Below are 15928 nucleotides of genomic sequence, written 5' to 3'. Positions count from 1 at the left end.
ACATCAAATAAAACATCAAAAGCCGATTTTGCTAACAGGATCCTTTTATCAAGTTAGAATCAAACAGATCTACGAGTACGATGGCCCTCCATATCTGATTTGGCTATTATAAGTCTTATAAAAGAAATAACGTGTCACAGTTGTCAATAATAAATCCTCCGAGACATCAAAAGTGAACTTTCAAAGAGAACAGCTTGCTGATATTTTGTTTGTCAGTCAATAATTAGTTCCAAGTAGTGAAGAAAATGACTGAGGATAGAGCAGTATGGAGAGAGTTCGCCAGGAGGCTTACAACTTACAGGCCAGTGGCCTAAAGGCGTCAGGGTGAGAAGTGAGAAGTCAATAATTACAGATATCACACGTACATGTATATTCAAAAATACATGTATGACGAAAAAGAAAATGCAGTCGTTCTTTTAGAGTAGAGTAGAGTCTTCAGTCAGGTAGGATGCATTACATCCAGTTTAGACCGCTCCCTTGTAACACTTCTTTAGCCGACTGACACTGTGGGTTTCTGTGGGTGGTCCAGGGCTCTGAAGTTGTCTTGTTGATTTGTATGACGAAAAAGAGAATGCAGTCGTTCTTTTGTCCTGTTGATTTTTGGCAATGTAAGAAAACAGACCAGACAGTGTATATACTAAATATAGTAGTCCACTGTGTTCTGCTGCTGCAGTGGTCTGAACATCTATATATATAGCTAGAAATCAAATCAATGCTCTTCCCTCCAAACATCTGCTTGAATATTTATAAAGGCACTTCATCGTGTCTGTATAGACAATCTTTGATATGAATGTAGACAACGAAAGAAGCGAGAGGAAGAGGCAACATTGCGTCATCATCTCTCACCTGTACATTGCGTCATCGCTAACCGACCTGTTGTAGTGGGATCATATGACTCGTGACCTTTAACCTCGTGTCAAGACTAGTCATGGCGGCAAGGCAAAATGGAGGAGCTGACAGAACGGCTCAGGGTGCTGACGAAAAAACGCCCCTTCTACACAACAGAAGATACAGACAAGAGAGTATTGGTGTAAGACTAGAATGAGAGCTTTTACCTGTTTAACTGTATCATGTAGTTTTAGCTGTTGACAACTGTGACATGTTCTAAATTATGTATCACTCATTTGTCAAATTATGGCGCATTGAGTAATTATGCATATGAAGATGTGTGCATAATGATATTGTACATTGTATAACTTTAATACCTCCCCCTCCTCTTCCCTTTTTGAAGCGGAAGTGCGTGTATGTAACGTTTTATTATTGCTCCAAATGATAGAAAGTTATTTCACATTTTCACGACCATTTCCCCATCTATGCTGACTCTCGGGATGGCTTTAAAATTATTATATCATTTTCCAAGTCTAAACTAGCTTTTCTGTCATTTCATTTTGTATTGAAACATGCATTTTTCCAGATTGACAACTCCATTCAATTCGACCCCGAGGAACCAGATTATGATTCTGTCATCTACTCCCCACAGGGATCACCAGAAAAGGTAATTTGTAGAATATCATGAGCTATTTTTCTGCTTCCACTTTATTAAACATTATGAGTCAAGCATGAAGGTCTGAATGAGACTGGCTCTCAGCGTGCGGTCCGGATTATAAAGGGTGGTGAAACCCTAAAGATAGTGTGTAGTGATACAGGCTTTTCATTTGACGTCATTTGCACCATGTTGAACTACTGTGTATGGTATGTTGCTGCTGCTGTAATGTTAATCTGAATATCTGCCAACTATGCAACATGGTTGCTGGGTGATTCAAATGATAATTATTCTGATGTCAATAGAAATATTTCATTGTAATATTTTCACATTTTTGTATTGATCACAGTTATATTCTTTGTAGTTTTGTTGTCACAGATAAAAGTTAATCTTTTAATTCTATTTAGGAAAGCCCACAAGAGAAGATTACAGAGGATACAGCCAAGCTGCTGTCTGCAAAATATGAGGTATGGGCATTCATCCTGCATCTCCAGTTTAATAATGACAACCTCACATGTTATCTAGAACTTTAATAGAAGTACACTTGAAATGCACCGGTACTGTGATGTATACATTTTCAATTGCCAACAAAGAAGAAGCAAGGATTTTTTTGTTTCAGTCAATGTTATACCGTATATCTGTACTATATAACGTTATATGTAAATTACTTTTTTGAGGAATGGTATTAATTTCAGTGGTTTACAGTTCCAGTCATCTGTGGCTCATTTTGTGAGAATGAATAACTGTTTAGGACTATGAATTAGCTCTGAATGAATGCTGAAAATGTTCACTGCTCTACTTTCAGGGGCTCGACTATGACCTGGTTGAAAACAGCCTTTTTGTTAAGGAAGCAGCTTCAAACAATAAGGTATGGCCTTCTGTGCTATCTGTAACCATTATGTTTGGATAGAGTGGCTATGAGAGAATGGCATAGGTTTTGTTATGTGTGGAATGAATCCTAGGAGAAAAGAACCAAGGTCAGTTTAGTGTGAGGTATTTGCTTGATAGAGTGATGGTTTCAGCTAATGCCTTTCTGTTATATCTTGATGATACAGTGCAAAGTTTTAGGAACTATTTCTCTGACAGTGTTTCTTCTAACGTTTATAGGTGCTACACACATATTTACAGAAAACTGTCAAGTCAGTCAGTATAACATTGTTTCTATGCTGTACTATGAAATAGTATTATCCCAGTTGATGTATCTTGTTTATATGGCATTGCATAATGTTGACTAACAGTGATTTTATGAACCACAGAAACTCATCCGTATCAATATCAACCGCTGGGTTGTGATGCTGATGATTGGCATCCTGACGGCGCTGGTGGGAGTTTTCATTGACATCATGGTGCATCAGCTGGCTGGACTCAAGTACAGTCTGCTCAAGTCATGTATCCTTTGGGCAGGATGATACATCAATTTTTGTGTAATGTTGCCTATTTCTGTAAGCTTTGATATAATCAAAGAGTTAAGACTAATGGATGATCCTGTAAGTTTCGAGAAACTGATTTTAAAAGGACTTACCAGCCTGATGAAACTATTCACGGATGATTTTAAAAGGAGTTTATCAACACATTAAGGTACCATCAGTACCGCAGTCTGTGAAATAAAGGAAGAACTATCCTTAACCTGTGCCTCAGGGATTGACAGTTGTGTGGAGAAAGGTTGCCTCTCCATCCCCTTTGCGCTGTGGGTCGCCATAGATACCCTGTTTGTGTGCTTCGCAGCAATCCTGGTGGCCTATGGGGAGGTAAGCAACTTTCTAGACACTTTTTATCACGTTATCTGTAATGTTATCAAATAAAGTCTGTCATTATTAGGGTTAGTGGAGAATTAGTACAGATAAATTAGTAACTCAGAAAGCCAGGCTCCTTACCACTTCACCCATTGGGATCCAAGCAGAGCCAATATCCTTGTATTATTTTCCAGCCTGTTGCAGCTGGCAGTGGGATACCACAGATCAAGTGCTACCTGAATGGTGTCAAGGTCCCACATGTGGTCAGGATTAAGGTAAGCACTGAACATGCAGAACCTTAAAACCTGTCTGACAAGGGTAATTCATTGTTCTTTAGCAGCGTAGAGTTATTCCTTGATGTTATCAGGTTAGTAATCTGAGGCTCTTGTTTCAAGTGATAGAGGAACCAGAATAAATTGTCTGTCATGATATTGCTCATCACTTATCTGCTAGTTGTCTCTTGAGCATTCTGTTAACCCTTAACCGGCCAGCTTTTTCAGCCATGTAAAATATATGACCCCTGACCTCCCTCACGAAACCTGCGAAACAGCCGACTCCCCTAACTTCCTGGCCTCAAGCGCTACACGCACGCAAAGATGTTTTCTTCTGGGGAATACCCTATCCCGGTTTCAACCGGGTGCAGCACACAAGGCATGTTTCTGTATCCCTGATAAAACAGGGACTGGCAACTTAAGGGTCAAGAATCACTTAGGACTGAATGCAATGGTCAAAACATTAAACCATTGCTTTGCCTTTACACATAGACCCTCATCAGTAAAGTGGTGGGCGTTGTCTTTTCTGTTGCCGGAGGACTTGCAGTTGGGAAGGTATGTCAGATCTTATGTACTGAAACTGAAAGATATCCATCTAGATAATATCACTAACTTAAGGTTTACACATCAATTCAGGTGTTTCAAAAACTTAGCATTACATGATAGTTGTTTCGGTGCATTTTTTTGAAAGAGAGATTAATCAGAAGTTATCTTCATCATCATCATCATCATCGGTCCTCCTCTTTCGAGGTGCAGCAAGTGAAGTTATCTTAAAGAATCTTAAAGAATATGATGATAAGAAGTCTCCTGTGATACAAAAGCTGTTTTATTACATCTTCTGCATGTGCTTGACTTGGTCATGTTTATTGCCATGGTAACAGGAAGGTCCCATGATCCACTCTGGAGCAGTGATAGCCGCTGGGATTTCCCAGGGGATGTCAACAACATTCAAGAAAGACCTAAAGGTGGATGTCAATCACTGTCATATAGTGTAAGATTTTTTTCAGAGTGTAAACCGATACTCTATCTACTTAAAGAATGTGTTTTGCCATGCTTACCTCCCTTGTTGGTATGGTATATTTAGCTCTGTAGCCTGAATGATTCAGAAGGTAAGAAATTTACTTTTTGACGATGACTTATGTGCCCAAGGTATAATGTATTTCTGATATTTGCAGAGATTTAAAAGAGTACACGACCTTGTCATGCTTGTCCTTTGTTTTTAACATGTTTAAGCTGTCATAGGAGTCCCATGACAGGACCATTAAGACGTGAGAGATTGTAAATAATGCTGAATGTCCTTTTGGTTGTTAGATCTTTAAATACTTCAGAACAGACACAGAGAAGCGAGACTTTGTGTCAGGTGGGGCAGCAGCAGGTGTGTCCGCAGCTTTTGGGGCTCCAGTCGGTGAGAAACAATTATATTCTCTGATACATTTGCATTATACCAGATATTTTGCTTGTATAGCATTGTTAATCCTTCTACTCTATCTTCAAAAATGTAAGTGTACATGGCTAATGTTGCCCAAAACACATCCAGTACCAATGCATAGATAGGGTATTTTTGAAGATAAAATGTTGCAAGACATTGTATCAGCAAGAACATTTTTTTCTATCATCTACTATTTTCTTCTGTGATTGAACTGTCTTGTTAATCCATGTTTCCAGGTGGAGTCTTGTTTAGTTTGGAGGAGGGCGCCAGCTTCTGGAACCAGGCATTAACATGGAGAATTGTGAGTTGGCACCAGAAAATGTTTGAGATATGTGTAAAAGTTGTCACACATGTACATCTCTAGCTGGTCCTTTATGCTTACAATGATGCTGCACTTTGCAGAATTTCCCATACTGGTAGTTTGAAATACAAAAATCTGAATCATCTGAGGATCTCAAAGTAAACAATATACTGGTTTCGATAATATTTTGTACTTAGAATAGTAGGATAGATTAGCCTTATAGTATTGTTGATTCAATGCCATACATTGTACCATGTACGATTGTCGAGCAATAAAGTTCATTCATTCATTCAGTATAAGTGCTTTTGATATATCTAATTGTAGGCATTTCAGCACCATGGACATGGCGTCTCTGTGATAAAGATACCTTGCATCATGAACAATGCAGTGTCAATGTGTGTATTTCCTGAGTAGTTCTCTGAAAGATAAGTTATGTGTTATAGATATGATATATCAATACGTGTACTTCAGCTGATAAGACTGCATTGTTGTCCCAACACTGTAGTTCTTCTGTTCTGTGACAACACTCTTCACCTTGAACATCGTGCTGAGTGTGTATTTTGGTCGACCCGGAGAGTTGGCCTATCCAGGATTACTCAATTTTGGCATGTTTACGGTATGTGACTTTTTTTTGTCAACTTCCTGTTTTGATATTTTTCATTGTATTTTTGAAGTAAGTGACTTTAGTCCAGAAAGTGTTACCTGAATATATGAAACAGTTTAAGTGAAGTAGAAAATGGTCAAGATTGAAATAACTTTTTGTTTATGAAGGTTTTTGATTTCACAGCATTACAATATTTGTATACTAGTATTTGTATACAACTCTACCTCTAAAAGCTGTCTGGCTTAAAGGCAACCCAAGCAATATTAGGGCCGGAAAATCGGATTTTGAAAGCCAATTTGTTTTGTAATTTCTATACATGATTAGTTCAAACAACACTGTCAACAATGTATAGCGACGTCCATTATGCAAAAATATGACTTCGTTGTAGTGTGAGAACTCACTGAAAATCGTCGCCAGGGTTTTTTGTAGGCTCGCAAAACTAAGGGGATTATCATATGGCATGATTTTGCACGGTTTTAAAATGTATGAAAGAAAAATTGTATTACACAAATGTATTAGACAGTGTTAGTAAATGTCACTATAATATCAAGATTTCAGTCTTTTTTATTTCCATTTGTTGGTCCCTAATATTGCTTTGGTTGCCTTTAAGAAATTTGGTAAGAATGATTACATATGTTACCACATTTTCCAACAGGGCGTGAGTTACTTCTGGTATGAGATCCCCCTGTTCCTCCTGATGGGGGTGGCAGGTAGGTGAACCAGTGTTGAACATTCTTCTTGTTCTACATAGATCATATCAACACTGCGGTGCATGGTTTATATAAAAGTTGGTTTTATTTGTTTAGGAAACGTTTTCAATATGGATGTTTTCATTATGCATATCAAGAGTTCAATTATTTTTTTCATTTTTATTTCTATTTTTTTTCAAACCCCAGACCAATCAATCTTTATTCAGAAATCAACATTGCAGGTATTTCTGACGACACACCTGAATTACGTTAGATTTCTTACAGAAGTATGTTTAAAACATTTCAGATTTAAAAAAAAAAACATATCACAATATTCATATCTATGCGCTTATATACATTAAAAAGGTTACTTTGGACGATCGAGGACGGACGAATATAGCCTTAAACTAGGTTTTGAAGGTCTCTCAGAGTCCTCATAACGAATGAGTCACTGTGCCTTTTGGTCTTACTGAGTGGGAGTTTGTACATGTGTCGGGTTTCCCTGTTCCTCAGATTATTTCCGTAAAGAACTGTGCATGTGAAAGTAGATCAAAGACTATGATAAGGCTACAATGTGTATGCCTGTTAAATCAATCGGTTTATTTGTACCTTTGTCCTGTTAAGTTTTGATGACTGTTATATTTTCCTGAGTATTATACCTTAATCTTTGTTACGACAGGTGGTTTGTTTGGGGCTCTCTTCAACTCTGCCAACCACAAGATCTGTATCTTCAGAATGAAGTGAGTACGCTTTTTTTACATTCACTTCGTCCTTGTCTGTAGAAGTATGGAAAGTTTGACAAGGAAATTTTATCTACATAGCATAGGAGATATTACATAGACTAGGAGATATTACATAGACTAGTAGATAGCACTTTCAACAGCTTGATTTATCTTATCTAGCGGTAGGTAAGTTGTACAGATATCAGGGCTCGAAATTCATTTTTTGAAATAGGTGCACTGGTGCACCCAACCCAAAAAATTAGGTGCACAGAAATGATTTTGGATGCACTACATGAAATAAAGTTGAATATCAGCAAAATTACAAAGTTTAACACTTCAATCCGTAATTCTATAGCAAACAAGCAATACACTAAAGCAAGGATCAAACCTCCTTGATCAAAGAGAGTACAACAAAGGGTTATATTGCTTTTTTGATACTTACATTTTAGAATATTCTGTATATTTAATGTAGAATACATGTTTTACCCTATAGCCTAGAAAAATATCTAGGTGCACCCAAAGTCAAAAATTAGGTGCACAGCTCCAATTTTGGGTGCACACAGGTGAACATGCACCCAGTATTTCGAGCCCTGGATATCAACTTTGATTAAGAGGAAAAACATGTCTCCCCCCCCCCCCCTCCAGGTACGTGTACAAGCCCTTCATGCAGGTGGTGGAGGCAATGATGGTTGCCATAGTAACAGCCACGTTGGCTTTTGTTTCAATTTACATCTCTCGAGACTGCAAACCCCTCGGTCAGGACGCTTCTGAGAAGCCACTCCAAGTGAGTGTTCTTTTTCCATCATTATACGTGTTACATGGAAGTTACAGGCAATCTTTAACCTTCTCCCTGCTGTCTAACTCTGTAACCAATAGAGAATGGGGTGCCAAACAGCTACTTCAGTGTGCTAAAGGTTTATGTAAATAGAGATAAGATTTTTTGTATTAACTAGTGCTTCAGGAGAAAGAGAATTTTTTCATTACCAAAGGATAGTTGCAGAACTAAGCTTGCTTGAATCTGTTTATTTTGATACAGTAATCCTTTATAGATATTGTTATTTTGCCAGTGTATAGTTTTTGTAGATGTTGTAGTTTTACTTTGTGTCCGTGTGTTAGTTCTTCTGCAGCGATGGTGAATACAGCACAATGGCAACCATGATGTTCCAGACACCAGAGCAGAGCGTCAAGAGTCTCTTCCACGACCCTCCCAGTAAGACAACTTTGACCAAAACATCAACTATATCCTCACTGAGAACATAATGCGAGCTGCGAAGTGTGTTGAAACAGTATCTCAGGCCATTGGTGGTACAATCCTCCTCTTGTCCTGTAGATTATACTTTTTCTGATAGTCCAGCATGCTTGGGCTAAATGTGACATGAATGTAGCCTCTACCAGGCTCCAAACATTTCTGTAAAAAGTAGAAATCGGGCAAATAGAGGAGTGGCAAACTGTATCTATTGGCTGGCCAGCTCCACTATTTGGCTGATTTCTACTTTTTCAGCCACAACTGGAGGCTACATGAAACATGAATGTACTAGTTTTTCTGTTTTCCTCCCCTAGATTCTTACCACATTGTGACCCTGAGTGTGTTCTGTGTGATCTACTTCGTCCTGGCCTGCTGGACATATGGCCTGAGCGTGCCCAGTGGACTGTTCATCCCCAGTCTGTTATGCGGTGCAGGGTGGGGACGCCTGTTTGGTATCGGTGTCAGCCATTTGCTACCCACCATTGTGAGTTTGGTTGTTGAATGAAGGTTCTGTCTGCTTTTTTGGTTACAACTTCGAGTGTTCTTACCTCATAGATACAACAGTTTTTAGTAACAATTTCTATAATCGTTGTGCATTTTTGTTGCATTCACATTGAGTCAAAATAGCCATTAACCTTTCTTATAATGAAAACAACTTCAATAATCTTTGCATTAATATTAACAATGAATGAGTCAAAATATCTATAAACCTTTCTTATTATGAAATCTTTGCTTCACCTGTTTGTTATGACTTGGATGTAGACATGTTTAGCGTAACATAGTCCAGATAACTAGAGTTTAGGTAAGTGAAGTGCTGTGGAGATTGCTGTGGTTGAGAGTGACGTGTTCTTCCAGGCCTGGTCAGCGCCTGGGATTTATGCCCTCATGGGAGCCGCTGCTCAACTAGGTGAGAAATCTTTCTACTCTTTCAAGTTCATCCTTACAGTGTCTCTGCCATGAAAATCTGATGATTGTAGCCGGCTGTTATACCTCAAGACAATGGTATCAATGATAACTTGTTGCCAAAGTTTCTTCTTAGTTTGTGTGCATTAGCTACCGTGTTATGATCAGGTTTTAGATTATAGATAAATACATGTATACATGATAGATAAATTTCACATAACATACTACCCATTACTGCTTCCTTTTCATAGGGGTACCTCTTACTATAGGATTTGCTTCTTGATGGAAATGCAAACTTGTACCAATACCTGTGTACCCAATGTCCTTCTAGGTGGCATTGTGCGTATGACCATCAGCCTGACTGTGATTCTGATGGAGGCGACCGGGAATGTCTCCTACGGCCTCCCGCTCATGCTGGTGCTGCTGGTAGCCAAGTGGGTGGGGGACATCTTCAACGAGGTCAGCAGAATTCGGTTTCTATTCTGATGATTTCAGCTTTAAAATGGAGAGGCTTGTTTTGTTATTCAGACTTTTTAACATGGAGAGGCTTGTTTTGTTACAAAGGCTTTTTAACATGGAGATTCTTATTTTCTTTCTAGACTTATGAAACAACTTGAAAATTAATATTGATCATACACAGTCTCAGCATGATAGTTCATCTGAGTTGGTAAATTACAACTCAAAGAAGTGACTCACCAGAATATTCAACCCAATCACTCGGTCTGCATCAGCTATCTGACCCAAGTGCGGTCAAAATGTGCTTTTTACACAGTCTCGTGGTCATTCAGTACATTTGTAGTGTATCTGTGAGATTGTTTGTTTGAACCATTGGTTAATTATCGATAAGCTCAAATCGGCACGCAGGCCGCTTTTCATTGAGGTCATGAGGGAAGAGGTAAGGGTCAGATACAATGTAACAGAGATACACAGTCATTTAAGTCCTAATAACTCTATCAACATACATGTATATCATTACATATATGATTATAAGATGGTTTTCCCTCAGGGTCTGTATGATATCCACATCCGGCTGATGAGTGTGCCCATCCTGGGGTGGGAGCCTCCAGCCACCTCCACCACCATCTCAGCAAGGTTGGTATATGGACGCTACCACATCACAGTACTGTAAATGCAGAAATGTTCTTGGTGGTTTTATGTTCGCGGTTTTCGCGGCGACCGTTTCACCGCGAACCTAAAACCACCACGAACAGTCCAATACTGTAACAGGATTTGACTAGAGCACTGCCCCAAACTTAAAACCACCACGAACACTCCATTTTTCCCTTAGCACGAAATAAAAACCATGCGAACTTAAATGCATTTACAGTATTTAGTTTTTTTGTTGTAAGCCTCACTAAGTAAATGTAATTGACCAGTTTTTCCGAAGTTTTCTGAATATTCATATTTCTGATTTTAGGAAACTCACCATGGATACTTCTTTGCATGCAATGTTTCAATCAATATCTTTGTAGGGACCCTCGATCTTTAATTTTGCTTTTTCCACTTCTAAAGATCAAATAACTTTTATGTAAGTTTAAGGCCACACCAATTTAATTTCTTGGTTAACGGATTTTTATTTTTGAATTTAGCAAAAAAAATCATCATGAAAACAGAAGGCTGGGGTGAAAACTTGCACCTGACCCTGTTCACTCCCTGATACTGTGTGCACCAAAGTAAAAACAATCCTCTGAGATTCTGTTTTCCTGTTGATTTTCCAATCTAGCATCTAGCATTTTTTTTCTTCATTTTTTTATTCCGTTTACCAAGAAAATAAATTGGTGTGGCCTAATGCAAGGTCATTTAAGAACTTTTAGTTTTTTACGTTTGATGGTTCTATGTATGATGTACATGTATGTCTGCTGACACTAAACACATCTTTAAATTTGCATCATCAGACAGGTGATGAGCCATCCTGTGACGACCCTGCAGCAGGTGGAGAAGGTGGGGCAGATAGTGGAGGCTCTGAAGGAACCGCATTCCAACCATAACGGCTTCCCTGTGGTGGATGTACCTGATGAGGTGAGGGGTACTGATGTTGCTGGATGTCCATTTGTACACAGATCAATAAATCACTTGTAGTAGGGACTACCTTCAGTGTTCTATACATTTACAGTTTAGCACATGGCAGAGCTGCTCATAGAGCTAGTATGTATAACAGTATATGTAGTGTTGAGTTGAGCCTGTGGCATGTTTCTTAGATATAATGTCAATCCGACTGAGACAAATTTAGATGGATAAGCCAGCAGTGAACTGGGTAAATGACTGTTTTTTTTTTTTTAACGAACTCGCTCATCAGTGCAAGGCCATAGGGGGCCACTCATCGAAGCGCTGAACTAATTCTTACTGACTGATTAGTAGGTAAGTGTGGTAAGACTGGTCTGCTTGCATGCTGGATTGATTGTTATACCTGTGTAGATGCCATGTCCCAGTTACCATTGTTTTGCCTGTAACACTGTTGTTTGTTATTTCATGTGTAATGTCCAGACTGACCAGGTGACGTCAGGTCGGTTCCGTGGGCTCATCCTCAGATCTCACCTACTGGTCCTCATCAAAAGGAAGGTCAGGATGCAGTTAAACTTCATTTCCACCAAAGTGGTATAAAACAAGTCAGCTCATTCATTCATTATTGATTACATGAATGCCCCAGTCACATCAAGTGACAACATGTGACCTTTGCGTAAAGACTAAATATTTAGTCACTGAAATTTACAATTATGGAAACGAAGTGTACATCTCACATTCTTACAGTACCAGTGTATATGTAACTGTACCCTTTGCTGTTCTACTTTAAAAGCTTTCTAGTTTCTAGTTACTGTCAAGGTAATGTTTTACAATCGATGGGCAAGGAATTTAGCTTTCCAAGCCCTGCATCAGAAAAGTAGCAGCAAGTGCACATGTAGGTACTGGTAGCCTTTCTGCTTGATTTGTACATCTTTTTTCAGGGTTTTTTCTCCTGACACCAGTAGGTTTTCATGCAGTGCTTAACATAATGTGTTCTACATATTTCTGCAGATGTTTCTGGAAAGAGGCCAGACTGGGGCCATCAGAAGAAACCTTCAGATGGAGGACTTCAGAGAAGCCTACCCAAGGTGCTGGCTGGTAGATGTAGATTTATGAATGAATGAATGAATGAATGAAAGACCTTTATTGTGCATTCATGCCCCGAGGGGCTAGGTACAGGTCGTCTAACTTAACACATGGAACATACAAGGACATAAATACAACGCTACAAACCGTAATAATATAGAGTAGACAAACGTGTCATTAAACTAAGCTAGTCCAGTAGGGTCGACTTCCTCTCGCTTCTTTGTACATGTGTAAATGTATTGATAAAAGTACTCTTTTTACACAACTTGCCTTGAAGAAGGTGGCAGATGGTCACCGAAACGTTGGTGGAATATATCTCTTGGTTGTGTAAAAAGAGTCCTTTTATTCAGTGACTTACGAACCTGATGAAATTATTCACGGATGTAGAAGTAGATAATATGATGATTTTCTTCTTCCTTTTAAATGATATGTTTGTCATGAGTCTCAGCATGATGACACACTTGTCATTCATTGTGTCATTTTAGGTTCCCATCCATCCATGAGCTCAACATATCACCTGAAGAAATGGAGTGCTCCATTGACCTTCGACCTTATATGAACCCAGCTCCCTACACCGTGTCTGAGGTGAGAAATTTAATCTGACATTAGCTGTGAAAACCTTCCTGTAGTACCTCAACATTTCTAATGTGAAATTGGTGCTGTCTATATTTCATAGGTGTACATCAGTTAGTTATACACACTAGTATTAGTAGCATGATGTGTTACAGTTTGAATGGAGAAGAGAAAACTCTTACTATAGATATGGGGTACATCTTGGATGACTTGGTGTTTTCAATGTAGCAGCTCTCTATTCCCAAAAGATCAATGTTACACCTTATCCTTTGACGCCATTACTTACATGTAGGCTAATACACTTGTACTTTCCTTTAGGATGCATCCTTGCATAGAGTCTTCCGACTGTTCCGGGCCCTGGGCTTGAGACATCTGGTTGTAGTCAACAAAGATAATCTGGTAACTAAAATTCTCTCACATATCTTTATTCTAATCATTACAGTGTGAATATCTACATCACTTATACTTATGAAGATTTCTTTCCTAATGATAGAATGAAGTTTTAGCATGTTTTTCATATTGTCTTGTGTTTGTTCGGTAATGGTCATGACTGACAGTCATCAAATTTCCTGCAAAAACTTCAGTCTTAAGTTTACCGGGTGAGATTTTGTTTTCTCTCAGGTGATGGGGATAGTGACCAGGAAGGATCTGGCCAGGTACAGATTAGTCAGCCTACGGAGTTTGGACCTGGAGGAGCTGCAGATGTCACACTAACTGCAAGAGGGCGCTGCTTATCACTGCCTGAAGGAATTATAGTACTTCTGCAATCTTTCAGACCTTTTGCTAAGGACCACGTTGTCAGGTGCTGTCAAAGAATGGCGGAATTGTATTACCTCAACAAGACCTGTTTAAAGGATACTTGACTAGTTTCCTTTTCCTTACAAAATGTTTTTGTACTGTGTGTGACAAGTCTGAGTAGGTTTGTGTACATCGATTTGTAGGTTAGCCAGGCAACACGGGCTAGATGCCTTTGTTATATACTTCCGGTATTCCCGATCCCAGGAGGAGCTAATGTGAAGATTCATATTATATTATTTTCATCTTTAAATATTCATTATTTCTATCTCCATTAAAAATGGAGATATTGTTTTGAGTGTGTCTGTTTGTTTGTCTGTTTGTGTTTCCGCACCACTCCAGTCAGCATACTCAAGAGCCTCTTGATGGATTACAATGATATTTGGTATGTGGGCAGGTGTTGTGAAGCCGAAGGTCAAGGATGATTTTGGGCCCCCTGGTATGTGACCTTGGTACTGCAGCAGAACTTCAATTTTTGTATCTTTTGACCTGGACGTGCTGTGGTCTTGTTTTCAATGTAGGAACTCTGTTATACATAATGAATTGATTTGATATTTTTCATGGATATTTGTGAAAAATAAGTGCAGTAAATTTCTTTTGACACCTCTGTTCGTTTTGAAGTATTTTTGTGAAGCTTAAGTTACTGCTTCAGTCAGGGTTTCTTTCATATTCTTTATTTTTTCTTTGTTTTTTGTTGTTTTGAGTTCAGAGAGCCGTAACATTTAAAAGTTAAAGCCAAACATCAAAGATGTTGGTAACGGTTAGGTCCGTTTGCTCTATTTCTAAAAAGAATTTATTGAGATGATGTTTAATGATTAGTTACTAAGTCGAATAAGCTTTAACGCACATCTCCTTGTACAGTACCGTTGTGAGGTAGACAGGACCCTAACTGTGAGGACCATTCTGTGCAATATAATGGTCACATCTACTGGCTCCTCATTATGGCAATATCTAACATTATATTTCCAATAAGATTACATCTCAGAGTTTGAACTTATTGAATGATGTTAACTGGACCAAAGCAGTTTTGATGAATTACCAATGGAAGTTGGAAGGAGTCTTTCTTGGATGCTAAATTTTCTTTATTTTATGTTTAAATTTTTGGTATAAAACTGCTACTGTTACCAGCTGGTTGTTTCTAACCTATAACAGTGTAATAGAATGTGTCTATTTTCTACTACTCAAGGAAGGAATGCAATTCTCTTCAACACTAAATGATATTAAATCAATTACCCGGTATCAAAATATATGTTGTCCTCAATTACCTATGTTGGTAAGTTGCCAGTCTGCATTCATTTGTATAGATGTGTGCTAGAGGGAAATGCCTGTACATCTTCCCACAATACATTTATCATATTCTTGGGACTTTTTGGGTGAAAGGAAACCATGTCGGTGTATTGTACATAGAAAAGAATAATCATGTAGAACAGTACTACAGTAAGAAAATCAGCTCCTGTTTATGTAAAGCGAAAGGCAGACTGTCAGAACTAGGACAGCAGAACACCTATTTGTTTCACTCACCTAAGGAAATTTCTAGGTCTCTCATTTAGCACCAGACACAAATGAAGTCGTTTCTGAACTATAATAGTGTAACCTACATCAGGCAATCAGAAATCCACAATCATCATTAATAATTTACCATCTGACCCATCTTCTTATTCCCCTGTTGGGTTGGTGGAGAAGGTTTCTTTGAGTGGCTTGACCTTTGCACTACATCCATATACGAGGGGTGATCAATAAGTCCTCAGCCTCACCCAGAAATAAGGTGCAAAACTCAAATTTTTGGGAATGATTTTAAAGTATAAAGTCTTTTATGAATGTTACCAAAATTCAAATCGTTGCGATCATTACTTTGCAGACAGCACTCAGTAACGTTAGGTGAGGTAGAAGGATAAAAACATCGACAATTGAGCTGTGACCTAAGGTGTGCAGGTCAACTTGCTCTGCTGAAAGCCAGATACCCACTTCTTTTTAGTTGAAATAAGAAGGGAATCTTCATTTAACACTTTAACAAAGATTTTATGCCGATTCATGGCATGAGGAACTCGACCCAAAACAGCTCTGATCACAGTGCACCCTTGTTTTTCTCGC

The 15928-nt window shown here is 38.6% G+C and overlaps 1 protein-coding gene across 1 annotated transcript; it reads left to right on the top strand.

Annotated features, from left to right (window-relative positions):
* The first annotated feature begins 892 nt into the window (after positions 1-892).
* Positions 893-15105, top strand: LOC136440134 (H(+)/Cl(-) exchange transporter 7-like). The gene is made up of 26 exons (XM_066435983.1): positions 893-1030; positions 1415-1495; positions 1891-1950; positions 2289-2351; positions 2740-2872; positions 3122-3231; positions 3411-3491; positions 3981-4043; positions 4370-4453; positions 4800-4893; positions 5154-5218; positions 5724-5834; positions 6478-6532; positions 7191-7251; positions 7879-8017; positions 8350-8443; positions 8794-8963; positions 9335-9386; positions 9714-9841; positions 10389-10474; positions 11278-11401; positions 11867-11941; positions 12395-12471; positions 12955-13054; positions 13361-13441; positions 13664-15105. Exons 1-26 carry the CDS (start codon positions 929-931, stop codon positions 13754-13756), a joined length of 2382 nt encoding a protein of 793 aa, XP_066292080.1. The 5' UTR covers positions 893-928; the 3' UTR covers positions 13757-15105.
* Positions 15106-15928: the final 823 nt, after the last annotated feature.

The sequence above is a fragment of the Branchiostoma lanceolatum genome, chromosome 8, assembly GCF_035083965.1.
Source record: "Branchiostoma lanceolatum isolate klBraLanc5 chromosome 8, klBraLanc5.hap2, whole genome shotgun sequence".
Classification (NCBI taxonomy): Eukaryota; Metazoa; Chordata; class Leptocardii; order Amphioxiformes; family Branchiostomatidae; genus Branchiostoma; species Branchiostoma lanceolatum.
Note: the sequence above shows the minus strand (reverse complement) of the source record. Positions and strands in the feature narration are given on the sequence as shown.